The sequence below is a fragment of the Lolium rigidum genome, chromosome 7 (genome assembly GCF_022539505.1).
Source record: "Lolium rigidum isolate FL_2022 chromosome 7, APGP_CSIRO_Lrig_0.1, whole genome shotgun sequence".
In the NCBI taxonomy this organism is placed as follows: Eukaryota; Viridiplantae; Streptophyta; class Magnoliopsida; order Poales; family Poaceae; genus Lolium; species Lolium rigidum.
Window position 1 is genome coordinate 259800310 of NC_061514.1, and position 27971 is coordinate 259828280.

Here is a 27971-nt window from a genome sequence, read left to right on the forward strand (position 1 = left end):
TAGACCCTCAATCCCCCAAGTAGGAAGATTGATGTGTAACCACCGGCTAAACTCTCTATCAGAGACGTGTTTACAATACGAGCCGTCACAAGGCAACGAACCGTTTGCAATAGTAAACTATGTCAGCCGCCTAAAAATGCAGTCAGTTAAAAAACGCCCTTCTATCCGATCTTTGTTTTTTTTTTTCCGAAAAGAAGGTTGAAACCTCCAGGCCTTTGCATACAACCTTTTTTTTACTGCCTCTCTCCATAGTGTCTACATATATCCGAATTAGGACAAAATTTTAACACTCTTTAATAAACGGCAGGAGTATATTATTCCACAAAACCATATAAGAACAAATACATCGATCAATCCAAACCCTACTTTCTACAATTTTGATGATGAGTGGTCATGATCGGGGCCTTGTGCCCTAAATCCGGAGGCCTCCCAAACAGCCCAACAACAAGCTAAGGGCACAAACCAGTCAAGCAAGACCATCGGTGTTTTCCTTATGCGCACGCTCCAGAATCCAATTCCGCTGTCTTTCTCAAACCCATCCTCGGGAGGGTTCAATGCATTTATCTTGCTAGGTTCGCATCGACACCACCGCGACGCCAGACAACGCCACCTCCCTGCACGCGCCCATCATCACGTGCCCGCCACCAGGGCCTAGCTGCGCCACTCCGTCGAGACCCGTCGTCGATACGGTCGATCCACACCGCTCCACCTTCTGATCCCTCCAACACATGCTCCAAAAACAATTCCCCCAAGATGGAGAACGGCGTCGAGAGCCGCCATCATCAGATCCAGAAGACACATATCAAGCCACCCCCCTCCGGAGCAGCCCGAGCAAGGAGATGAAAGCTGCAATGATGATGCCTTCATGAAGGTAACGACACAAAGACACATCCATCGTCCACCATGAGCGAAGTCGGCTTGGTTTTCATCAGCAATTACGCCTCCCCTTCCTTGCCGTCGATAATCGACGGACCGAACCCAGTCGAAGCGGGTGCCACGCTATGGCCCCTCCATAGACATCTAGAACCTCCCCTAACAATAATGGGGGGAGCGGGCTGCCAGCCACCCCATCCAAAGCGTTGTAGTGAAGCCGCTAGTCGTTGTTGGAGGAGCACCAAAGCCACGCCGCCGCGCCTAGCAATCCCCACCAAGATCTTTATGTCACTGTGGTGGGAGCTGAACATCGCGAGGGAAGGGCCCACTTCCGCTATGGGCGGCGAGGGTGCGACGTCATCCAGTGGTAGTCCACTACCTCCTCCTAGAGACGCTACGGGGTAATTTTTTTACGCGTGGCCAACCTTGACCGGAACGGGCATGAAACTTGTCATATTTGGTAAGATTTGTCCAAAATTTATCTCTCGTTTTTGAACAGGGAACGAATAAAAGGTGTAGGCCCACCTGGTGCACAAAATCCGCGTCGCTTTTACCTTGCACTTTCCGGTGAGCCCTTTGCAACGGAAACCTTACGTGACCACGCATGCAAATTAAACCAGAGGTGCACTAGCTTTAGCCACACTCCAAAGCTAGAGCACTCCAGCTCAAGCTCCTGCCTTGATAGTTCATCCACCGAATCACCAAACGAAAATTGACCATGTAGAAACCTCAAACAAATGGGACGGTGGTACGTTGCTGCTACACGCTTGCTTCTTCCTACATGTATATAAAACTTCAAGTAGTTGCTCAAACATATTCATTCCATCCTCGATCACCTGGTCACACATCTCCTCCGCAAGAGCTCAACATCCAGCAGCTAGCTTCGGATATCGCATCTAGCTCTTGCTCCTCGCACCATAGCCTACAAACCATGGCCATGCCGATCTCCTCGGATCTTCGAGCTCCTTGCTCTCTCCTCATGGCAACCCTGATGCTGATCATCTTCCAAGCGCAAGGCATCACTAGGCACTACAATTTCAATGTATGTCTATCAGTATATGTATTCCACAATTCATCTAATAGTGTACATGTTTTGCATGCATTTCCGGCCGTGATTTTGATTTCTTACATGGTGCATCCACTGCAGGTTCAAATGGCGAACGTGACGAGGCTGTGCGCCACCAAGAGCATCGTGACGGTGAACGGGGAATACCCCGGGCCGGCGCTGGTGGCGAGGGAGGGCGACCGCGTCCTCGTCCGCGTCACCAACCACGTCGCTCACAACATGACGCTGCACTGGCACGGCATCCGGCAGCTCCGGAGCGGTTGGGCCGATGGGCCGGCGTACATCACGCAGTGCCCGATGCAGACCGGGCAGAGCTACCTCTACAACTTCACCATCACCGGGCAGCGCGGCACGCTCTGGTGGCACGCGCACATCTCCTGGCTGCGCGCCACTGTTTACGGCGCCATCGTCGTCCTCCCCAAGCACGGCGTGCCTTACCCGTTCGCCGCGCCGCACAAGGAGGTCCCCATGATCTTCGGCGAGTGGTGGAAGGCAGACACGGAGAAGTTGGTCAGGCAGGCGACTAAGACCGGTGGAGCCCCAAATATTTCTGACGCTTTCACCATCAATGGTCTCCCAGGACCGCTCTACAATTGTTCCGCCAAAGGTACGCACATACGTGCGCATGCTTAATTAACACTGTTTGTAAGGTGGGAAACGTTGAACTGACTGAATATATAGCTACCGTTCAACTGACCATGAAACATTGCAGACACGTTCAAGCTGAAGGTTGAACCTGGGAAATCATACCTGCTGCGCCTCATCAACGCTGCTCTCAACGACGAGCTCTTCTTCTCCGTCGCCAACCACACACTCACAGTCGTCGAGGTCGACGCAGTCTATGTCAAGCCGTTTACCGTCAAGACCCTGATCATCTCCCCAGGTCAGACCACCAACGTCCTCCTCACCGCCAAGCCGTTCTACCCCAGGGCCAACTTCTACATGTCCGCAGCGCCCTACTCCGTCATCAGGCCCGGCACCTTTGACAACACCACGGTCGCTGGCATCCTCGAGTACCAAAAACCCGGCGGCGCCCCCTCCGCGTCAAGCTTCGACAAGTCCTTACCGCTCTTCAAGCCTACCCTACCGCGGTTCAACGACACTGGCTTCGTTGCCAACTTCACCGCCAAGCTCCGAAGCCTTGCCACGCCGCAGTACCCAGCGGCCGTGCCGCAGTCGGTGGATAAGAGGTTCTTCTTCACCGTCGGGCTGGGCACGCTCCCGTGCCCCGTGAACGCGACGTGTCAGGGGCCTACCAACACCACGCAGTTCGCGGCGGCCGTCAACAATGTCTCCCTGGTGCTCCCTTCCACGGCGCTCCTCCAGTCTCACTTTGCAGGCACGTCTCGAGGCGTCTACGGCTCAAACTTCCCGATCAGGCCCCTCAAAAAATTCAACTACACCGGGGCACCGCCGAACAACACGAACGTGGCCACTGGAACCAAGCTGCTCGTGCTGCCCTTCAACTCCTCGGTGGAATTGGTGATGCAAGACACGAGCATCCTCGGCATCGAGAGCCACCCCCTGCACCTGCACGGCTTCAACTTCTTCGTCGTCGGCCAAGGGGTTGGCAACTACGACAGTGTGAATGACCCGGCTAAGTTCAACCTCGTCGACCCCGTTGAGCGGAACACCGTTGGGGTGCCAGCCGGCGGATGGGTGGCCATTCGATTCCTCGCCGACAACCCAGGTAAGCACAGTTTTGCACACTATTCGTTCATTCGTGAAATTGAATGTTTTGTTAGCCCGAGCTCATATGTAAGATATGCATGTATATGCAGGTGTATGGTTTATGCATTGCCATTTGGAGGTGCACACGACATGGGGACTCAGAATGGCATGGTTGGTACTAGACGGGAACCTGCCAAGCCAGAAGATACTTCCTCCACCATCTGATCTCCCCAAATGCTAGCCGGATATATGATGGGAGTTGTTGTTTTCCCCTCTTTTGTTCTTGCTTGCGGTTGATGTATCCTAACGGAGATTTTAGCGTTTTTACTATTTGCGGCTGAACCCCAAAAGGTATTTAGTATTGATTTTTTTCTTCGATTGGTTAGCAATTTGTGATGACAATATGTTGATGCTTATTCAATAAACAATGACATGAATTTTACTGTCGAAAGCATGCACCCTCTTTTATATGATCCCCATCACTTCAAATCCAAGTTGCTCGAAAATTATTTATTTGTTGCAAATTTTGTGTTGCACTAGTATATCTCTGTGTGACAGTCTATTGCTTCGTCGATAAGATATGGAAGAAGGTAGAAACAAGTTCGAGTTTTTTCTCGGTGCAACATCTGTCTCAGCATGAGTGAATCCTGATGTTGAGCTTGGTGGATTCACAAAAAAAAAAAAAAAAAAAAAACAAGACCAACCCAGGCACGAACACCGGTTGGCATTTTTTATAGAAGAAAACTCCTGACCACCCGCCAAGCCCAAGGCTCGAACCCAGGTGGGCAGCATGCGCTCCGCATGCATTGCCACCAGACCGACGGTTTGTTCTCGGTTTGGTGGATTCACATATGAAAGAAGGACGACAAACTATCAACATACAGTGAATCTCTTTTGACTTTTTCATCGCAATGATCTAGCCTCTGTGGTTGATCCAATGACGCCGATGTTGTGCACCCTTTCCTTGTTGGGAACGTTGTTGTTGGAGCACCCCTCCTTCCGCTGATTGCCATTATTTTTTATTTTTCTATAATAATTTTGTTGCGCGCATACTCGGTGTTGACTATCTCTTGATATCATGTCGCAATAGGAGCGAAGCTGCTGCTTTGACCTTTTCTTTTTTGCTTGTGATTGATGTCTCCTATAACGGAGATCTTAGCGGTTTTAGTCTTGATGCTACGATCTGTCCCTCGGTGGATTTTGATCTGAAAGAAGAAGATAGAGGCAAGTGAGTTTTTTTTCTCTCTGCAACATCTATCTTTCACGAGTGAATCCGATGATGAGGTTTGTGGCTTGGTGGATTCACATTTGATAGAAGGACTATGAGGTAGAAATTAAGAAGTATGACATCCCTTTTTATTTCTTTTGTCACAGTGTGTTTGCTCGTATTATGTTTTAGGGTTTAACCGGTGTACCCGTTAGGGTCCGGGTTCCATGTTTATATAGGTTGGAAGAGCCCCAACCGTGTCATCATACAAGGTTGACCTAGGTCAGTGTACTACACCGTACCTAGAGTCATATGGGTCATGTATTCTAACAACCCCCTTAATCTAAGCTTCGGATAAGATTTAGATTACGCCTAAATTCATGAAGATTTTTGACTGGAAGAGCCTTGGTGAAACCATCTGCAACTTGATCTTTACTAGACATAAATCTTATACTTAACCTCCTTGCAGCCACTCGTTCTCGAACAAAGTAGAAATCTATTTCAATATGTTTAGTGCGCGCATGAAATACTGGATTAGCTAACAAGTATGTAGCACCAAGGTTGTCACACCATAAGCAAGTGAAAGAACATGGAGCCCCCATGTGTGGTTTTGGTAATTGATGACAATCCCTATGGACTAACAGTTGTTTTGAGAATCTATCTTAGATCGTGTCCATAGCCATGTGTTCGTCTCAAGGTTGCAAGATGGAGAAGAGCGAGTACTATGAAGAAGACGGATGAAGACGGTGTAGAAGATGAAGAGAGATGAAGACGGCGTGGAAGATGGATGGAGACGATGGCGTGTATGTTGGAAGGAGATGGAGGCATGTACAAGGTTGAAGAGGATGAAGACGGAGCTTGTCGAGTTGAGTGGAACGCGCAAGGACAAGGTTTGTGCTCGATAGGATAGTGGGTCGCATCATCGGAGAGAGCTCAAACCTTGCATGCATTGCATCGCGTTTCTTGGTTGTTCTTGGTTCTTATCCATGAGATGGGTTAGAGCTTGTGTTCATTCTCATGACAATCTCTAGCTCATCGGAAACAGATTCCGGATGCATCGCATGTTGCATGTGCGAGGGTGATGATTTTCCCGATATACCATATTGAGAGGTTACACCTCTATGACCATGAGAAAATCATCATCCACTCTTTTCCATGTTTTCTGTAGAGGTACCTCTTGTCGCCCTCTTACCGGCAAAATTGGTTTCACCTCAATCGGAATTTCCTAGCTCGAGATATTGCCATTTCCGTATCGTAGTTTAGAGAAAAAAAAGGGAAGGGCGGTAGTACCGGTCAGGTACCGGTTTGGTCTCTGTGAGATGCTGGAACCGGTCCGGTATTGGGCCGGTACCGACCCGGTAGTACCGCTCGAGCTGTAGTACCACTTTGGGCCGTTTTTCAGCTGTTTTCTGCACAGTTCGCGGGCGAGCGGTGGTACCGCTTTGACAAGCGGTAGTACCGCTCGGGCGCAGATCTGATCGTTTTTCCAGCCCAACAGCTATATTTTGGAGCCTCTATTTATACCCCTCTTCCACCTCCGGCCCAACCACTTCTTCCTCTCCATTCTCTATCCTCCATTGTTGACCTTGAAGTGTTTGATCCTCCTCTTGATCCCTCCACTATTTCTTGGATATTTTTGGAGGAAAGGAGAGAGGAGATCTAGATCTAGAGCTTCACCAATTGAATCCCTCTCGAAGTGAGGGGATCTTGCTAGATCTAGATCTTGGAGTAATTTGGTGTTCCTCCTCTATTTTGTTCTTCCTCCCTTATTCCCCCAGTAGCTTGATGTCTACGTTCCCCCTCCTTTCCTGTAGACAGTGTTGGGCCCCCAAGAGCAGAGGTTTGTAGAACAGCAGCAAGTTTTCCCTTAAGTGGATCACCCAAGGTTTATCGAACTCGAGGAGGAAGAGGTCAAAGATATCCCTCTCATGCAACCCTGCAACCACAAAGCAAGAAGTCTCTTGTGTCCCCAACACACCAAATAGGTGTACTAGTTCGGCGAAGAGATAGTGAAATACAGGTGGTATGAATAAGTAGCAACGGTGCCAGAAATTAGCTTGCTGGCGTGTAGTTGATGGTGGTAGTATTGCAGCAGTAGTAACGCAGTAAAGTAGTGATAGCAGTATTTAGGAACAAGGCCTAGGGATTACACTTTCACTAGTGGACACTCTCAACATTGATCACATAACAGAATAGATAAATGCATACTCTACACTTTTGTTGGATGATGAACACATTGCGTAGGATTACACGAACCCTCAATGCCGGAGTTAACAAGCTCCACAATAATGCTCATATTTTAGTAACCTTTAGTGTAAGATAGATCAAAAGACTAAACCAAGTACTAGCATAGCATGCACACTGTCACCTTCATGCATATGTAGGAGGAATAGATCACATCAATATTATCATAGCAATAGTTAACTTCGCAATCTACAAGAGATCATGATCATAGCATAAACCAAGTACTAACACGGTGCACACACTGTCGCCTTTACACACGTGCGGGAGGAATAGAACTACTTTAATAACATCACTAGAGTAGCACATAGATGAATTGTGATACAAAACTCATATGAATCTCAATCATGTAAAGCAGCTCATGAGATTATTGTATTGAGGTACATGGGAGAGAGATGAACCACATAGCTACAGCGAAGCCCTCAGCCCCGGGGATGGATTACTCCCTCCTCATCATGGAGGCAGCGATGGCGGTGAAGATGGCGGTGAAGACGGCGGTGGAGACGGCTCCGGGGCAATTCCCCGCCCCGGCAGGTGCCGGAATAGAGACTTCTGGCCCCCGAATTGGAGTTTCGCGATGTGGCGGCGCCCCTGGAGTCTTTCTGGAGGTTCGTCTTTTTTGTCGATGTTTTTAGGTCACGACGGCTTAAATAGGCGAAGAATCGGAGTCGGAGGGGCCACGGGGTGGTGCCACCATAGGGGGCGCCCCCCCTTGGGCCGCGCGGCCAGGTGGTGTGGGCCCCCCTGGCACCTCTCTGGCCCTTCTCCGGTGCTCTGGAAGCTTCGCGAAATTATAAGATCCCCGGAATTGATTTCGTCCGATTCCGAAAATATTTCCTTACTAGGATTTCTGAAACCAAAAACAGCAGAAAACAGACAATCGGCCTTTCGGCATCTCGTCAATAGGTTAGTTCCGGAAAACGCATAAAAATGATATAAAGTGTGAACAAAACATGTTGGTATTGTCATAAAACAAGCATGGAACATCGGAAATTATAGATACGTTGGAGACGTATCAGCATCCCCAAGCTTAGTTCCTACTCGTCCTCGAGTAGGTAAACGATAAAAGATAATTTCTGAGGTGACATGCTACCAACATAATCTTAATCATACCATTGTAAAGCTTATGAGATGAATGCAGCGATTCGAAATAATGTAAATGCAATGAGTAAACAATTGAATCATATAACAAAGACTCTTCATGAATAGTACTTTCAAGACAAGCATCAATAAGTCTTGCATAAGAGTTACTCATAAAGCAATAAATTCTTAGTAGAGACATTGAAGCAACACTATGGAAGATTAAGTTTCAGCGGTTGCTTTCAACTTGTAACATGTATATCTCATGGATAGTTGTCAATGCAAAGCAATATAACAAATGCAATAAGCAAGTATGTAAGAATCAATGCATAGTTAACACAAGCGTTTGCTTCTTGAGGTAAAGAGAAATAGGTGAACTGACTCAACAATAAAAGTAAAAGAATGGTCCTTCAAAGAGGAAAGCATCGATTGCTATATTTGTGCTAGAGCTTTTATTTTGAAAACATGAAACAATTTTGTCAACGGTAGTAGTAAAGCATATGCATCATGTAAATTATATCTTACAAGTTGCAAGCCTCATGCATAGTATACTAATAGTGCCCGCACCTTGTCCTAATTAGCTTGGACTACCGGATCTTTGCAATGCACATGTTTTAACCAAGTGTCACAATGGGGTACCTCCATGCCGCCTGTACAAAGGTCTAAGGAGAAAGCTCGCATTTTGGATTTCTCGCTTTTGATTATTCTCAACTTAGACATCCATACCGGGACAACATGGACAACAGATAATGGAATCCTCTTTAATGCATAAGCATGTGGCAACAATTATTATTCTCATATGAGATTGAGGATATGTGTCCAAAACTGAAACTTCCACCATGAATCATGGCTTTAGTTAGCGGCCCAAAGTTCTTCTCTAACAATATGCATGCTCCAACCATAAAGGTGGTAGATCTCTCTTACTTCAGACAAGACGGACATGCATAGCAACTCACATGATATTCAACAAGGAATAGTTGATGGCGTCCCCAGAAACATGGTTATCGCACAACAAGCAACTTAATAAGAGATAAAGTGCATAAGTACATATTCAATACCACAATAGTTTTTAAGCTATTTTTCCCATGAGCTATATATTGCAAAGGCGAATGATGGAATTTAAAGGTAGCACTCAAGCAATTTACTTTGGAATGGCGGATAAATACCATGTAGTAAGTAGGTATGGTGGACACAAATGGCATAGTGGTTGGCTCAAGGATTTTGGATGCATGAGAAGTATTCCCTCTCGATACAAGGTTTAGGCTAGCAAGGTTATTTGAAACAAACACAAGCACGAACTAGTACATTAAAACTCACATAAAAGACATATTACAAGCATCATAAAACTATACATCGTCTTCCTTGTTGTTCAAACATCTTACTAGAAAATATCTAGACTCTAGAGAAACCACTCATGCAAACCAAATTTTAACAAGCTCTATGTATTTCTTCACTAATAGGTGCAAGGTATATGATGCAAGAGCTTAAATGAGAGCACAACAATTGCCAAGTATCAAGTTATTCAAGACATCATACCAATTACTACATATAGCATTTTCCAATTCCAACCATATAAAAATGAACGAAGCAGTTTTAGCCTTCGCCATGAACACTAAAAGATAAAGCTAAGAACACATGTGTTCATATGAACCAGCGGAGCGTGCCTCTCTCCCGCACAAGCATTTATTCAAACAAAAACAAAAACAAAAACAAAAGCACACAGACGCTCCAAGTAAAGTACATAAGATGTGGCCGAATAAAAATATAGTTTCAGGGGAGGAACCTGATAATGTTGTCGATGAAGAAGGGGATGCCTTGGGCATCCCCAAGCTTAGACGCTTGAGTCTTCTTGAAATATGCAGGGGTGAACCACCGGGGCATCCCCAAGCTTAGAGCTTTCACTCTCCTTGATCATAGTATATCATCCTCCTCTCTTGACCCTTGAAAACTTCCTCCACACCAAACTTTAAGCAAACTCATTAGAGGGTTAGTGCATAATCAAAAACTCACATGTTCAGAGGTGACACGATCATTCTTAACACTTCTGGTCATTGCTCAAAGCTACTGGAAGGTAATGGAACAAAGAAATCCACCCAACACAGCGAAAGAAGCAATGCGAAATAAAAGGCAGAATCTGTCAAAAACAGAACAGTCCGTAAAGACGAATTTTAAAATGGCACCAGACTTGCTCAAATGGAAAAACTCAAAACTAATGAAAGTTGCGTACATATCTGAGGATCACTCACGTAAATTGGCATAATTTTCTGAGTTACCTACAGAGAATTAGACCCAGATTCGTGACAGACAGCAATGCTGTTTCTGCGCAGCAATCCAAATCTAGCATCAACTTTACCATAGAGACTTTACTTGGCACAAAAACATGATAAGGAGAGGTTGCTACAGTAGTAAACAACTTCTAAGACACAAATATAAAACAAAGTACTGTAGCAAAATAAACACATGGGTTATCTCCCAAGAAGTTCTTTCTTTATAGCCATTAAGATGGGCTCAGCGAGCTTTAATGATGCACTTGCAAGAGATAGTATTTGAAGCAAAAGAGAGCTTCAAGAGGCAAATTCAAAACACATTTAAGTCTAACATGCTTCCTATGAAGAGGAATCTTGTACACAAATGAATTCATGAAGAACAAAGTGACAAGCATAAGAGGATAAAACACGAGTAACTTAAAGATTCTCAACATAAAGAGGGAAACTTAATATTATTAAGATGCATATAACCATATTTCCCTCTCTCATAATAACTTTCAGTAGCATCATTGATGAAATCCACAATATACCCATCACTTACAACATTCTTATCATGGTTCATATGCATAGAAGTATCATTAAATTTGGCATAAGAAGAGTTATTCTCATTAATAGTAATTGGAGCAGGATTATTATCAAGAATTTGAACATGGTAAACAATTTGCATATTAAGGAAATTGTTTTTGGTAAGCCTATCATAACTATGACAAGTTTCATAAGGATAATTGTAACATGTGTCATATCCATCTCTATAGCGATTATCTAGACCAGAATATGTGATATCATCATTTTCACTAAAAGTAGAGGTATCAAGTATAGGATCTTTGAGCACAACATCCCCAAGCTTAGAGCTTTCAATATCATCGTTTGAGGGGACATGAATAATGCTATCATCATTACTTTCATAATCAGTACCAAAGAGATTTCCAACATCAAAGTTAGTGTGCTCTTCCAAATCATGATCATTAATATGGGTAAAGGGTATAGGAAGATCATCGTACTCAGATTCATTACCACAATAATCATCAGGAGCAACATACTTACGGTTACCTATCGTTATCTCATATACGCGGGGATATGCTGTTACCTCTTTCTTTTTATTCCCCTTATTCTTCTTCTTCTTCTTCGTTCCCTTCTTCTTCTTCTCCTTCTCCTTTTCCTCGTTCCCTTCTTCGGGAGGGAAAGGCTTGATGGGTGGCTTGTCCGCATAACCTGATTTACTTTCGAAACAATAGAAGAAACTTGGGAGGATCCCTCCTTTTCATTAATTAGTTGAAAACACACAGCGGTCCTATCATATTTTGGCAAGGTGTCATCTTCTAAAATATTTTGTATGTAAGTATTTGTATGGCTATTATCAATGCAATAAGAAAAACACCCATGCAGGACATCATCAATATCAAGATCACTCATATGTAACAAAGAGATTTTTCTCGACAGTTCTTCACACCCCAAAAATAAAGTAAGTTCATCATGCTGATTAGGAGTAATTTCATCATCACAATACAAATTTGCAGCACTCATTGGGTTCAAATTATCATTGGAGGAGCATTGAAAATTAAAATGACCCACTTCATGGCAAACTTCACAAATAAAAGGATAGAGGGCACAAACTTTTTTACCAAGATCATCTAGAGCCCTAAACCACTTTCTAGTTTTTTCATTAGCATGATGGATACAATATTCATCTTTGATTTGATTAATTCCACAAGGTCTATGTATTCCACAAAAATTAACATGCTTATAGGAAATAACATTCTTAGGAGTTTGAGCATGCTCATTACAATAATTAACAACAATTTCATTCTTCATGCAAGCCTCTTTAAAAGGTTCATGATACTTATCAAAATTCTTTTTAGGCAATTCAAAATGAGAAGCAAAGGATTTATAAAGATTTGCAGCAACTTGAGAGTCAAGACCATAAGTAGCACTCATATTTCGAAATTTATCGGTATCCATAAAAGTTTCAATGCATTCATAATCATAATTTATACCGACTCTTTACCTTTGTCGTTCTCCCAATCTTCGAGCGTTCTCCTTAATCCGATCAAGAAGGTCCCTTTTAAACTCTTCTTTGTTGCGCGTGAATGATCCGGAACAAGTAGCATCCAGCAAGGTCTTATCTTGAAAAGAAAGTCTTGCATAGAAATTATCAATGATGATATTACCTGGAAGCTCATGATTGGGGCATTTGAGCATTAAAGACTTCAATCTCTCCCATGCTTGGGCAATACTCTCTCCATCATGAGGCCAGAAATTATATATTCGGTTTCGGTCTTTGTGAATTTCACTTGGAGGATAGAATTTAGAATAAAATAGAGGCACAATATCCTTCCAATCAAGAGAATGCTCATCTTTTAGTAGTTTATGCCAATGCGCCGCTTTACCAGTCAAAGACATAGAGAATAATTTCTTCTTCACTTCATCCATAGAGATACCTGCACACTTGAATAACCCGCATAATTCATGCAAAAACAGTAAATGATCTCCAGGCTGCACAGTTCCATCCCCTTCATAGCGGTTATCCATAACACGTTCAATAATTTTCATAGGTATTTTATATGGAGTACTTTCAGTAGGTGCATTTAAAATATCACAAGCATCATTAGAGTTATCGCATATGGGAGATAAAGTATTATCAGAGCAAATTTTCTCACCTGAAGATGGGAAGCTAAAAAGATCACAAAAACTAGCTTCCCCAAGCTTAGACTTCTCCATAGCATTAGCAGTAATTGCATTCATACTAATAACATCGCTACTAGCATGCAAATGAGGTTCCACTTGGTTTTTTAATGTTTGCACCAAACAATTCTAAATCAGGAAAAAGATTAAAAAGCTCACTAATTTTTTTGTTGTTTTCCATTATGCCTAACTAGTGTAAACAAGAAACAAAAAGATGCAATTGCAGGATCTAAAGGAAATAGCTTCGAGCACACACACAACGGCGCCAGAAAAATACTTTACCTGAGACCGGAGTATGAGAGCCTTTTACCTTTCCTCCCCGGCAACGGCGCCAGAAAATAGCTTGATGTCTACGTTCCCCTCCTTTCTGTAGACGGTGTTGGGCCCCCAAGAGCAGAGGTTTGTAGAACAGCGGCAAGTTTTCCCTTAAGTGGATCACCCAAGGTTTATCGAACTCGGGGAGGAAGAGGTCAAAGATATCCCTCTCATGCAACCCTGCAACCACAAAGCAAGAAGTATCTTGTGTCCCCAACACACCAAATAGGTGTACTAGTTCGGCGAAGAGATAGTGAAATACGGGTGGTATGAATAAGTAGCAACGGTGCCGGAAATTAGCTTGTCTGGCGTGTAGTTGATGGTGGTAGTATTGCAGCAGTAGTAACGCAGTAAAGTAGTGATAAGCAGTATTTAGGAACAAGGCCTAGGGATTACACTTTCACTAGTGGACACTCTCAATATTGATCACATAACGAGAATAGATAAATGCATACTCTACACTTTTGTTGGATGATGAACACATTGCGTAGGATTACACGAACCCTCAATGCCGGAGTTAACAAGCTCCACAATAATGCTCATATTTTAGTAACCTTTAGTGTAAGATAGATCAAAAGACTAAACCAAGTACTAGCATAGCATGCCCACTGTCACCTTCATGCATATGTAGGAGGAATAGATCACATCAATATTATCATAGCAATAGTTAACTTCGCAATCTACAAGAGATCATGATCATAGCATAAACCAAGTACTAACACGGTGCACACACTCGTCGCCTTTACACACGTGCGGGAGGAATAGAACTACTTTAATAACATCACTAGAGTAGCACATAGATGAATTGTGATACAAAACTCATATGAATCTCAATCATGTAAAGCAGCTCATGAGATTATTGTATTGAGGTACATGGGAGAGAGATGAACCACATAGCTACAGCGAAGCCCTCAGCCCCGGGGATGGATTACTCCCTCCTCATCATGGAGGCAGCGATGGCGGTGAAGATGGCGGTGAAGACGGCGGTGGAGACGGCTCCGGGGGCAATTCCCCGCCCCGGCAGGGTGCCGGAACAGAGACTTCTGGCCCCCGAATTGGAGTTTCGCGATGTGGCGGCGCCCCTGGAGTCTTTCTGGAGGTTCGTCTTTTTTGTCGATGTTTTTAGGTCACGACGGCTTAAATAGGCGAAGAATCGGAGTCGGAGGGGCCACGGGGTGGTGCCACCATAGGGGGGCGCACCCCCCCCTTGGGCCGCGCGGCCAGGTGGTGTGCCCCCCCTGGCACCTCTCTGGCCCTTCTCCGGTGCTCTGGAAGCTTCGCGAAATTATAAGATCCCCGGAATTGATTTCGTCCGATTCCGAAAATATTTCCTTACTAGGATTTCGAAACCAAAAACAGCGAAAACAGCAACTGGCCTTTCGGCATCTCGTCAATAGGTTAGTTCCGGAAAACGCATAAAAATGATATAAAGTGTGAACAAAACATGTTGGTATTGTCATAAAACAAGCATGGAACATCGGAAATTATAGATACGTTGGAGACGTATCATAGCTTTTGTAGCTTTGTTGGAATTTGGGAGAGAAGAACTTGGGCATCTTAGTGGTGTTCTTGTAGGATAACGTTGCATAGAAAACAAAAATTTTCCTACCGCGAACACGCAATCCAAGCCAAGATGCAATGTAGAAGACGGTAGCAACGAGGGGGTATCGAGTCTCACCCTTGAAGAGATTCCAAAGCCTACAAGATGAGGCTCTTGTTGCTGCGGTAGACGTTCACTTGCCGCTTGCAAAAGCGCGTAGAAGATCTTGATCACGATCGGTTCCGGCGCCACGAACGGGCAGCACCTCCGTACTCGGTCACACGTTCGGTTGTTGATGAAGACGACGTCCACCTCCCGTTCCGGCGGGCAGCGGAAGTAGTAGCTCCTCTTGAATCCGACGAGCACGACGGCGTGGTGTCGGTGGCGGTGGAGAACTCCGGCGGAGCTTCGCTAAAGCACGCGGGAACTATGGAGGAGAGGGGGGCGGCTAGGGTTAGGGAGGGGGTGGCCGGCCACTCAAGGCGGGCGGCCAGGTTGTGGTCTTGGGGTTGGCCGGCCCCCTCCCTTGGCCCCTCATTATATAGGTGGATCCCCAAGAGTTGGTCTCCAAGTCTTCGAATAAGACCCGAACCAAAAACCTTCCATATGGAGGGAAACCTAGCCAAGCTAGGACTCCCACTAGAGGTGGGAGTTCCACCTCCCATATGGGGGGTGGCCGGCCCCCTAAGGGGAGTCCACTTGGGACTCCTCCCCACTAGGGTTGGCCGGCCATGGAGGTGGAGTCCCATGTGGACTCCACCTTCCTTGGTGGTTTCTTCCGGACTTTTCTAGAACCTTCTAGAACCTTCCATAGAACCTTCCGCGACATTTTAATTCACATAAAATGACATCCTATATATGAATCTTATTCTCCGGACCATTCCGAACTCCTCGTGATGTCCGGGATCTCATCCGGGACTCCGAACAAATATTCGAACTCCATTCCATATTCAAGTACTACCATTTCAACATCCAACTTTAAGTGTGTCACCCTACGGTTCGTGAACTACGCGGACATGGTTGAGTACTCACTCCGACCAATAACCAATAGCGGGATCTGGAGATCCATAATGGCTCCCACATATTCAACGATGACTTTAGTGATCGAATGAACCATTCACATACAATACCAATTCCCTTTGTCACGCGATATTTTACTTATCCGAGGTTTGATCTTCGGTATCACTCTATACCTTGTTCAACCTCGTTTCGACAAGTACTCTTTACTCGTACCGTGGTATGTGGTCTCTTATGAACTTATTCATATGCTTGCAAGACATTAGACGACATTCCACCGAGAGGGCCCAGAGTATATCTATCCGTCATCGGGATGGACAAATCCCATTGTTGATCCATATGCCTCAACTCATACTTTCCGGATACTTAATCCCACCTTTATAACCACCCATTTACGCGGTGGCGTTTGGTGTAATCAAAGTACCTTTCCGGTATAAGTGATTTACATGATCTCATGGTCATAAGGACTAGGTAACTATGTATCGAAAGCTTATAGCAAATAACTTAATGACGAGATCTTATGCTACGCTTAAAAGGGTGTGTCCATTACATCATTCATACAATGATATAACCTTGTTATTAATAACATCCAATGTTCATGATTATGAAACTAATCATCCATTAATCAACAAGCTAGTTAAGAGGCATACTAGGGACTCTTTGTTGTTTACATATCACACATGTATCAATGTTTCGGTTAATACAATTATAGCATGGTATATAAACATTTATCATAAACATAAAGATATATAATAACCACTTTTATTATTGCCTCTTGGGCATATCTCCAACAGTTCTTAGCCATTGCATTAGGTGCATCGGTTTGGGTTCTCTCCGGGGTTTCGGTCTCGTAGAGGGCTTGTTGCCTTTGTGGTGTTGTAGCCTTTGTGGGCTTGTAGCTTTTGTGACCTTGTCGCCTTTGTGGCGTTATTGCCTTTGTGGAGTGTGCTAGCATTTGTGGTTTTGGAGCCGGTTGTGGCGCGTTGGTGTCTTGGTGGCTTTGTTGCCGGTGTGGCGTGTTGTAGCCTCTTGTGGCCTTGTACTTGAGAGCCTCCGTGCTGTGGAGTTACCTCAAGCTTGATACTTGGGAGTTTGCCCAAGCTTGTATGGGTTCGGTGACCACCCTCAAGGGTCCCTTAGTGGATCGAGGCTTTCCTGCTTGGAGGAAAGGCTCGAGGAGAATACGGTGGCCCTAGTGGCTCATTGGAGTGCCTCGTGCCTCCACACCGCTCCAACGGAGACGTAGCACCCTTGGGTGTGAACTTCGGGATACATCGTCATCTCCTCGTGCACTGGTTACTTCTCAACCCAAGCTCCTTTACCTATGCGCTTTACATTGTGATATCTATCATGCTTGATGCTATACCTAGCTTGTTATCACCTTGTTGCTCATCAGGCTAGCATAGGTTGTTGGTGCTCTTAGGCAAACCCCTAGTTGATAGGCGTTTAGCTAAACTAGTAAACACTTAGTAGTTTTATTCCGCCTAGTTTAGCTCTCAAGTAGAAGTGTTTATACACCGCCTATTCACCCCCCCCCCCCTCTAGGCGACGTCCTAGTACATTCAGCAAGGCCTTTCCCTCAAACGAACTCCAAGTTCTCGAAGAAGTGCCTCTACCCAAATCATTTCAGCAGTTGCATTGGCCAATTCTTTATACTCAACTTCAGTACTAGAACGTGACACTGTAGCCTGTTTCCTGGCACTCCAAGAAATCAGATTTGGTCCTATAAAGATTGCAAAACCTCCTGTAGATCTTCTGTCATCAAGGCAACCAGCCCAATCTGCATCAGAGAAAGCACTCAAGAGTGTAGATGAAGAAGGCTGGAAAGTAATACCAATATTAACAGTATCTTTAACATATCTGAGAATTCTCTTAACAGCTTTCCAATGAACAGTGGTTGGAGCATGTAGAAACTGACATACTTTGTTCATTGAGAATGAAATATCAGGCCTTGTAAGTGTAAGATATTGCAGTCCTCCAACAATACTGCGATATTTTGTGCTATCTTCAGGACCAAGAGGTTCTCCATCAAGAAGAGAGAGAGAATCTTTAGCGGAAAGTGGTGTGGGAGCCGGCTTGCATATGCGCATACCAAGTCTCTCAAGTAGATCATTTGCATACTTCTCTTGTGTAAGCAATAACCCACGGTGAGTTTTCTTGACTTCAATACCCACAAAGAAATGCAACTCACCAAGATCCTTAATAGTAAAATTATCTTTGAGATCACTGACTAAGGCAGTTATAGCATCATTTGAAGAGCTTTCCACAATAATATCATCAACATAGATTAACATGAATATTGTGATACCTGACTTCTGATATAAAAACATAGATGTATCTGCCTTTGAGGGTGTAAAGCCAAGGTCATGTAGTTTGGAGCTAAGACGAGAGTACCATGCTCGAGGGGCTTGTTTGAGACCATAGAGAGCTTTATTTAGCTTGCAAACAAAACCAGGAGATTCAGAATTTTCAAAACCTGGGGGTTGTCTCATATAAACCTCCTCTTCCAGAACACCATGCAAAAACGCGTTCTTGACATCTAGCTGCCGCAGATTCCAACCTCGAGAGACTGATATAGCTAAGATCGTCACGATAGTAGGCTGCTTTAACAACAGGACTAAAAGTATCTTCATAGTCAATACCATATCTTTGCTTGAAACCCTTTGCAACAAGACAAGCTTTATATCTGTCAATAGTACCATCTGCACATTTCTTGATACGATAGACCCATTTGCAATCAATCACATTTTTATTGGAGCTAGACGGTACCAAGTGCCATGTCTGATTATTAAGCAATGCCTCATATTCCTCCTCCGTTGCTTGTTTCCAATGTGGATTCGCCAGAGCATCAGCAAGAGAGCGAGGTTCATCTGAAGATGCAAGCATACCATAACGAACAGTACCATCCGTGTAAATTTTCGGGTGCTTTATACCTTTTTGCAGCCTGGTACACACCCCTGATGCAGGAACAACTACAGCAGTAGGAGTCACAGAAGATCCAGGGGGCTGACAAAGATCCTCCTCGGGATCGGTGCTGCCACCAGCATGCATCAGTGGATCTCCTAGCGGGAATCCGGTCCCACCAGGTGGCGACGGGGATCGAGGCGCCTGCTGGTGCGGCAGAGAGGGCGCTGTCGAGGCATTGATTTCCGGCGGGCCCTGCGACGGGGACCGGCGACGCGTGTAGACGCGGAGTGGAGCCGGAGCGCGTGGCCGCAGCTGGCGCGCCAGTGCATGTGGCTGCTGCTCCGCAACAACAGTGCCAACAGGCTGACGCAGTGCAAGGGAATACTCCCTGGGATCTGCGCCTTCAGGGGTCGGAGCAGCAGGCGAATCAGCCTCGGATCCACTGCCCGCTTCGTCTTCTTCTGCAGCACCAGAATTGGTCTTTGTTTTCACTCATTTCTTCACCATTTTCACTGAAATTTTCTCCATTGTGATTGTCTTCAAAAACATGATCTTCCACAACAATGTGTGGTGCATTATCCTGAGCAGGGTTAGTGACAACAGTAATAACATGCAATGGCATATGATCATCAAAATGAGTATCCCCATGAGTACATGCATTATTTGATGTGGGTAAAAGAAGAATATCTTGAGTGAGACGTCTACCAGCATTTGGGTGAAGAGATGCAAAGGGGAAGACATTCTTATCAAACACAACATCTCTAGAGATATAAACACGTCCTGAGGTCACATCCAAACACTTGACACCTTTATGAAGTGGATTATATCCCAGAAATACACATCATGTAGATCTATAAGCAAGCTTTCTTTTGTTATAGGGACGAAGATTGGGCCAACATGCACACCCAAAAATTCTAAGAGATTCATAATTTGGTTTGACTTTGAGAAGACGTTCTACAGGAGTCTCATTGTGGATGACTTTGCTAGGAAGGAGATTTATAAGAAATATGGCTGTGAGGAAGGCTTCATCCCAGAATTTCAAGGGCATGGATGCATGAGCAAGAAGAGAGAGACCTACTTCAACAATGTGTCGATGTTTGCGTTCAACGGAACCATTTTGTTCATGGGCATGAGGACAAGACACATGATGAGTGATGCCTATTTTCTAAAAGAAGCCATTTAGTTTCTCATATTCACCTCCCCAATCTGTTTGCATAGTGATTATTTTCTTCTCAAATTTGCGCTCAACATAAGCTTGAAAGTTGAGAAAGACTTGATAAACATTAGAGCGCTTTTTTTTAACAAATAGATCCATGAAAACTTGCTAAAATCATCGATAAAGCTTACATAATATGAATGTTTGCTAACAGAAGCAGGTGCTGGACCCCATACATCAGAGAATATAAGCTCAAAAGGAACTGTAGACACACTGGTAGACACAGGATATGGCAACTGGTGGCTCTTGGCAAGTTGACAAGAGTCACAAACACAAGGATTTATTTCTGGACTATATGAGAGTTGATTTTTCCTAACAATCTGCTGCACCACAAAGGAGGAGGGATGTCCTAAGCGGCGATGCCATGTATTATTGTGATGAAGGCTTGCTTGGATGACCCAGTGGCGAGAGGCACTAGTGGATAGAGACCCCCATAGCATGGTCCCTTAAACAGAGTCCTTTGCGTTTCCCAATCTTTAATCAAAAAGAACCAAGGGTGAAATTCAATATAGACATTATTATCAAGGCAAAGTTTATGAACTGACAGGAGATTTTTGGATGCATTTGGAACATGAAGAACATCATTTAAATGCCGGAGTATGCAACATAGAATGACCAACATGTGATATAACCATACCATTTCCATTTGCGGTGTGGACGCGGTCCTGACCCTTGTACTTGTCAGAGGTGGTGAGCTTGTTCAGTTGGCTTGTAATGTGATCAGTAGCTCCCGTGTCAGAGTACCAATTGTTGTCCACTCCATAAGATGCAACATGTGCACTCTTCTTCCCGCGTCCAGTATCATCCTCATCATCGGTGTCATCGTCCTTGTAGCCCCACCAGCAATCGGAGGCAGGATGTCCGTGGATCGTGCAGATTTGGCATGTCACGTCCACGAACGGGGTTGGAGCACGGCCGTGTCCGCGGCGACGTTGCCCACCATTGTCGCGGCGACGGTCAGGGCCGCCATCATCACGCCGCACAGGGCGACACTCTTCCCATCGCTGCCCACCATCACGACGGTCCGGGCCATCATCACGACGGCGATCCTCCCAACGATTTCCATCATCGCGGCGGCGGTCTTGGTTGGCCGAGTTCACATATTTTTTTTTGCTTTCTTCTTTGTTTTGTTTTGTTTTCTATTTTCTTTTCCTTTTTGTTTCTTTTTCTTTTGTACTCCCTCCGTTCTTTTTTAATTGACTCGGATTTAGTAGAAGTTTGTACTAAATTCGAGTCAATTAAAAAGGAACGGAGGGAGTAATATTTAACTTGTTTTTGAAAAATGTGCCTTTTAAAAAGAAAATAAATTTAACAATATTTTAAATATAAAATGTTCAAATTAAAAAAAGTTCAATATCAAAAAATGTTCAAATCCGAAAATATTCTAATTTATGATTTAAAAAAATGTTCAGTCTCGAAAAATGTTGAACTTTTTAATTTTGTTCAATTTTAAAAATGTTCATTTTCAAAAAATGGTCAAATTTGAAAATTTCCTAATTTTCAAAATGTTCAGATTCAGAAATGCTATGTGCATGGCTTTTTAATATTTCAAATTCAAAAAAATTCAAATTTAAATATATTCAACTAAAAAATAGTTCAAAAGTTTAAAAATGTTCAATTTTGAAATTTGTCCAATAAAAAAACAAATTTACAAAATATTCTAGTTCCTTAAATATCTTTTTTCCTGGAAAAGTGAACATTTTAAAATTTGAACAATTTTTATTTTTAGAAGTAGCTGAACGAATCAGTAAGGAATCATGAGTGGAACGCACAGATATAAATCACTCTACAGTAATAATGGAACAAAGGATCGTGACTCGACCAAATCAAGACGCTAATAATGAACACTAGGAAGCTTTCGGCGCGGCGCACGCCGCGCCCTTTATGTAATGAGCTAACATTTATATATACTTCGAATTGTGCACAGGAAGTATGGAATGAACTTTTAGTTAATATACGAAAGTTTAAGAGGGCACTGATCACACACGTGTTTTACCTACAGCCATGGACGTGGTAAGTGAATCCCACTCAGATGCAAGTCTGGAGTCAAGGACCCTCCCAGCTCCCACACCCCATGTTCGGCTATTCCTCCACAAAAAAAGACACTAAAACCAAAACCGGCCCGTCCGTATCGTTCTCATCTGTACGGTACACATCCAGCTCCTCTTTGCGCTTCCGTATTCTTCCCCAACTTCTCTGTGTGGACTCGAGCTGAGCAAGAACTGAGGCAGCGGATGGAAGTTGGGCCGTCTGGGCAGACCTCTGGTTGCGCTCCTATCCCTCCGCCCCCCACCCGTGCTGTCAACGGATCACACCGCTCCGCCGTCCACCTTTGAGCCAGAGCTATGGAACCTCGAGCTGTCCGAGCCGAGGAAAGTTGAGCTCCGCGCAAGTCGGCGGCGGGGATTGGCGGCCGGGAGCGCCTGCTGGTGACGTTCACCGTCCTCGGGAGTGCATGGCCGCAAGTTTCCTGGTCGATGAGGGCGAATCGGTCACGGGGCTCGTCAGCGCCGCGCTCCGCCGCTCCGCACGCGAGGGGCGGCGCATGCCGCTGCTCGGCGTAGGTGATGCAAACTCCTTCCTCTACACCACCAATCGCAAATCCGACGGTATGTTTCGTTCTTCAATCATCAGAATATATTAGTTACTCTGTTTCTTGGCAAGCCCGTCACGGAATCTGGTCTTCGTTCTTTTCAGCCCTCAAGGCCAATGAGAGGATTAGCTTCAATGGATGCATGAGCTTCATGCTCTGGCAGAAGGCGGCACACCACGCTGCCGCTTATGACACTTGGTCAGAATCGGTGCTGGTAAATTCGTTGTCTCACCCGTCCGTAGCGCAGGAAGCAGGACAATGGGATCCCCGTTCTCTCGTTGACCCGATGGCCAGCTCCCCCTCCTCCCAAATTTAGCGACCGCCACCGCTGATCGATGCATGGTCGCGGTTGGGAGGAGTATGAAGCGCCGATCCAAGCACTGCAAATCAGAGTTAGAGCTGCGCTGGGGAAGCACGCATTATGTGCGGCGGGAAGGTACAAAAGAGGAGCAGATTTTCTCCACCTACTCGGAGTATTTGACTACCAGCTTGGCGTCCTAGCTCATTATCAGCAATAAGCCATTTGAGAGTGAGTGTCGCCATGCTATCAGGTTGAGGCGAATTGCCAAAGTTTTCAGCAGAAAAAACATCACTAAAGGTTACCTCTTCTCCTTTTCCGTTAATCCTTTATCTTCGTTTGGCTAAACAAATATTAGTGTGCCCAACTGTTACACATGCAGCAATCGTGTGTCATTCCATAGACAAAAAAAACAGGAGTGACCTTCCAAGCTTACTTTGAGGACTACTTATTTATGCCATATTCAGAAGACAGAACAGTACATTTACAGTGATCAAACGAATGATAACTACATGGTAAAGTGAGAACAAAAAACAAATTTATACATGTTCGGATTAGCGGTAAATGAAAGTGCTATTGATGCTTGTTTCTGTGTGGAGCTCCCAAATCTGAAGTGTTCTTGATGCTTGCTTATGTGTGAAGCAACTAAAACTCTGTATAAAAATTAGACAAAAAACAGGGGTGATCTTCAAGCTTATTTTCTGAGATAGAGAACTGTCTACTTATGCCATACCCAGAACAATACATTTAGGATACTCACACTAACCAAAACTATATGGAAAATTAAGAATTGAAAACATAGCTGTACATGTTTGGTTTATCAGTAAAAAAATGTTCTTGTTGCTTCTCAGTAAGGTTAGCAAGTAGTGCAGACATGAGATTCTAAACTCTAAATTAGTGGCCATCCTATTGGTGACAAATCACTATCTTGCAAACCAGTTTATACAATGAAAGAACAATACTGCTTTCTTCTTCATTGTTACTTTTGTAGCAGACTACAGATAAAGTGCATTTGTCTCATGTGTAAACTAAACAAATCAGGGATGTTAAACACATATAAAATGGAACTGATGTAACTTACTCTGTCTGCTCCTGGATTTTCTTCATACTGATTGATATGAATCTCGCGTAATTCTTTTTAAACAAATGATGAAGCAAATATGTAAAGGGCATTGATGCGAACACATCACGCCAAAAGCACATCATGGATGGCAAAAGACATTACTTAGTTTCCTGAAAAAGGAAGATCCCGGTGTGTTAGTTTGCCCAAACCAAACCCACATGTCCTGGCAGTTCTGCTGGGACCTTGGAGATGTCTCCATCTTCTATTTATATAATAAACTAAAATTGATAAGCCAGTGCATCAATTTATAAAAAGGAAACTGATAAGAAGGTAAACCAGAAAACATATCATGTCCAGCAACCAGGAACATATCAACTCTGCAGTGGCCTCTGAGCGACAACATCAACTATCAGCGACCAAACACAAACCTACCTGCAGGAGCCAAGATTGGGTTACAAATTAACTACTGGAAATGTGTGAGAGTATGTAGAGATGCAGAAAAAAGTCAAAAAGAAACTAACGAAAGCACATCACGCAAGTTATCACATTCTGAGTTCTCTTACGTGGATAGGAATCCACCATTCATCAATGTGTAGTGTTGCAGTCCCAACAGCCTGAATTTCTACAGAAACAATATAATGGAATTAACCTAGATTTACTATTCAGTAACACTGCAATAACTGTAAACTCAATGCTTTGTATTACTTGCGCTGACTTAAGCACATTCGAAGTAGACAAATTTGAACTGAAAAATCTTACGAATCTGAAAGAAAGAGATAAGAATCCATTTAAACTGTTGACGTGAATCTCCCAATAGTTACCGAATCAAGATAACGTAACCATTATATATTCATCATGACCTACCTTTTCATTTTTTTAGGAAACTCACTGTTGGAGACAAAATTAGCATTGATTTATCACATGAAAGAATGCCGTCAATACCTTTGAAGGTAAAGTTGTTACTAACATCAAGCGGTTCTTTGCAGCTATTTGATGGCCATAGTGATGGGTAGTGAATACCGCTGATAAATTGCAATATCCACAACTTTCAGTCACGCGGGCTATATAAATTAAGTTGCAGAAACTGAACACCACTAAGGTATGTTGACTCTACCCTCAGTAGACAAAAATATGCCCTATTGCTACAAATGATATCATATAATTCTATACCATATTATGGCATTAGCTGGAACAAATTTGCATTTCTGATCGGTGGAAATGCACGATCATTTCTGCAATCGTATTATGTGCTGTTAATTGTATGAAGCATATGAAGCAAATATATCCAAGGTTTGAACATATTTTTTTCTAAAGAAACCAAATACTCCTGATACACATTCAGAACAGCCAAAGGACAATACATATTTTCAGTAACATAATTTAGAAATAAAGTTAATGATGTACCTACGGTGAATGCTAGAATGATTTGCACATCATATTCAATTCCAAACATATGGCACCAAGAATACAAACAGATAGGTCTGGTACAAAAATACGTTGCACCAAAAGGTGGAATTCACAGGTTAAGGAAACATGAGATACCTTGCAGGTCAGCCATCTTTTGTTTTTCTGAAAAAAAAATAGGACACCATCTGGGCAACCGCCGCACCTGTCAAACGTATACTAAATTATTATCAAAAATTCGAGATGTACAACTATCTAGACATTACAGCAGTACACATAAATAAATATCATAAGGTTTCTCAGATAGTAACGACAATGGACGGTTTGTAATGCCTAACAAATTTACTTCAGTCTAGAGTGATGGGTGCAAGATTGAGGTGAACGCTATTGAAATACTCACTTTCAGAATAAAGTCTACCAGCGTTTCTAGTTGTAAACTTCATAATTCTTGGCTTGTGGCGGTGCTTGCAAATCAGCCATGTCATGTCTTATAATACACACGGCTGTCGTCAAAGTCGAACATGTATTGCAGCAAGCATGACATTGGGTCATCCTACAAAAGAAATAGCGCTTTAGATTACAGGATGCCAGCCAAGAATTCCACCAAAATACCTAGAAACAATGAAAAAATCGCTTTAACTCACTCATCCTAGCCTGACTGGTGTGCTTCATCGGCGGCTCCCCTGCCAGCAGAGGCTATTGTTCGCTCCCTTCCAAGTCCTCCTCCATGGTGCCAGCCGACTCGGCAAGGAAAGATGGACGCCGGGGCCGCCGAGCATACTATTCTGTAGGAAAACAAATGTTCTTGATGTTCTCTTTATAACCCGAATGCTGATGCCACAAAAGCAAATACGCCGACTGTTTGAGGTGGAGAAATGTTTAGAAGCCAAAAGATTAACAATATCTGGGAACAGTCGAAAGCACTGTGCCATCTGCTCATATAAAGATATACCTGATGCAAGCCTATACCTCTATTCCCTCTTACCTGACAAAAAGAAGATATAAAAAAAGGACACGGTACAACACAGCTGGGAGTATTTTGTAAAGCAAAGCAACCACGGATAGTGTACGTAAAATAATCTGGAATGAAAAAGAACGCTGAAGACACTGACAATGCATATAAGAAGAAACCATGGTTGGCTGCATACGAAAAGTACAACAGGCGTATATATGAGAACAAATAGCAAGAACAATAAACAACTCTAGGTAAACTGATCCCAACTGTTTGTTCTGGTCAACCATCTTGCAAAATAGTTGTACAATGAGTAAGCAGCATGGCTAACGTAATTTTGTACAGGTAGAAGGAAGTAAAGAGAAGACTAAAGGAAAAGAAGAAATTACCGCCGGCAGCCCCGTCAGGAACCTCCTCGACAGAGCGTTTGCCTAAACTTATGTCCCGCCTCCGAGACTTGGCATCAAAGAGTAAAGGATAGACATGAGGTCGCACACGCTGATGACCTGATCCGCGGCCTACACCTTGGACAGGTTGCATGACAGGCAAAGAACCAGCATGAGGCAAAGCAGCAGCCCCAAAAGGTTCACGATCAGAGCCAGCAGAAGTAAGAGCAGCAGCTGAACCAACAGACTGGGGCGGCAACACGGCGAATCGGCGAAGGGCAGCACAGGAGTGTCGTCCGCTCCTCGCAAGAACTGCGGCCCGCCGGCCGAGGAAGCAACTCACCTGGGCCACGCCGGCAGGAACCGGCGGGGAAGCCGGTGGGATGGAAGGCGAAGGCTTCGGTAAAGACGGCAGGTGAGCAGGAGCAGGGGGTCAACTGTGAAGAGTAGGGCGCCGCGGCAAGAGTGGATGGAGCGGCGGCGGCGGCTGGAGCCGGCCGCCGTCGCCCACGGCCGGGAGCAGCATGCCACTCATACGAAACCCGCAACAAAACAGATGAAGTGAGGCTGGACGAAGAAACGGAGGAGAAAAAAGCAGAAGCAAACGATGAGATTGGAAATCTAATCAGGAGTGAAGAAGAACGCAAGGAACCCTAGGAAGAACGGACTCTCCGATGTGGAGCCGCAAACGTAGGAGCCGATAAATTAGGCCCACAAAGTAGGAGGAACGGAGGAAATAGCCACGTAAAAAGATCAATAACACTAGACCTACGGACTGATTAGCCTACAAAAACTCTACGGATTGACGTGCGATGAATTGGTTGGCTGAGCTGTTTTTTCCTCCCTGAAAAATCGGACCACGTTCTCCTGTTCTACATTGCGTGCAGTGCCACGTCTGATTCCGTAAGCAAATTCCGTAGAACTCGTCCGTACGTGTAGTGTTACTCTAAAAAGATACGTGGCAGTTGGATAGTAGAGGAAGTTCTCAGAAGGGGCATGCAGAACCGGTCAACACCGGTGAAACCGGCAAAGAGCCTGAATGAAAAAAGAGGCAACCGCTGCAAAAAAATAGGATCCACCTACTGCTCCCGCTATCTGCCGGTAAATATGGAATTGTAGAAAGAAAAAGAATGAAGAGAAAAGGAAACAGACTCCCGTATGTGCAGGAAACAGCGTTGCATGAATAGGACAGG

General features: G+C 44.3%; 1 protein-coding gene and 1 long non-coding RNA gene across 2 annotated transcripts; both read left to right on the forward strand.

The window, feature by feature from the left end:
• Nucleotides 1-1804: 1804 nt before the first annotated feature.
• Nucleotides 1805-3851, forward strand: LOC124678370 (laccase-4-like). Its single transcript, XM_047214273.1, has 4 exons — nt 1805-1915; nt 2021-2546; nt 2652-3629; nt 3721-3851. Exons 1-4 carry the CDS (start codon nt 1805-1807, stop codon nt 3849-3851), a joined length of 1746 nt encoding a protein of 581 aa, XP_047070229.1.
• Nucleotides 3852-22986: 19135 nt separating this feature from the next.
• Nucleotides 22987-27016, forward strand: LOC124678622. The gene is made up of 3 exons (XR_006994563.1): nt 22987-23273; nt 25023-25135; nt 26738-27016. It is a non-coding gene; the product is annotated as an uncharacterized LOC124678622 (long non-coding RNA).
• The last annotated feature ends 955 nt before the right edge of the window (nt 27017-27971 follow it).

Coding starts and splice junctions, on each gene's coding strand:
- LOC124678370 (XM_047214273.1), top strand. CDS start 1,805: ATGGCCATGCCGATCTCCTCGGATCTTCGAGCTCCTTGCTCTCTCCTC. Junction 1,916..2,020: donor CTAGGCACTACAATTTCAAT/GTATGTCTATCA, acceptor CATCCACTGCAG/GTTCAAATGGCGAACGTGAC. Junction 3,630..3,720: donor ATTCCTCGCCGACAACCCAG/GTAAGCACAGTT, acceptor ATGTATATGCAG/GTGTATGGTTTATGCATTGC.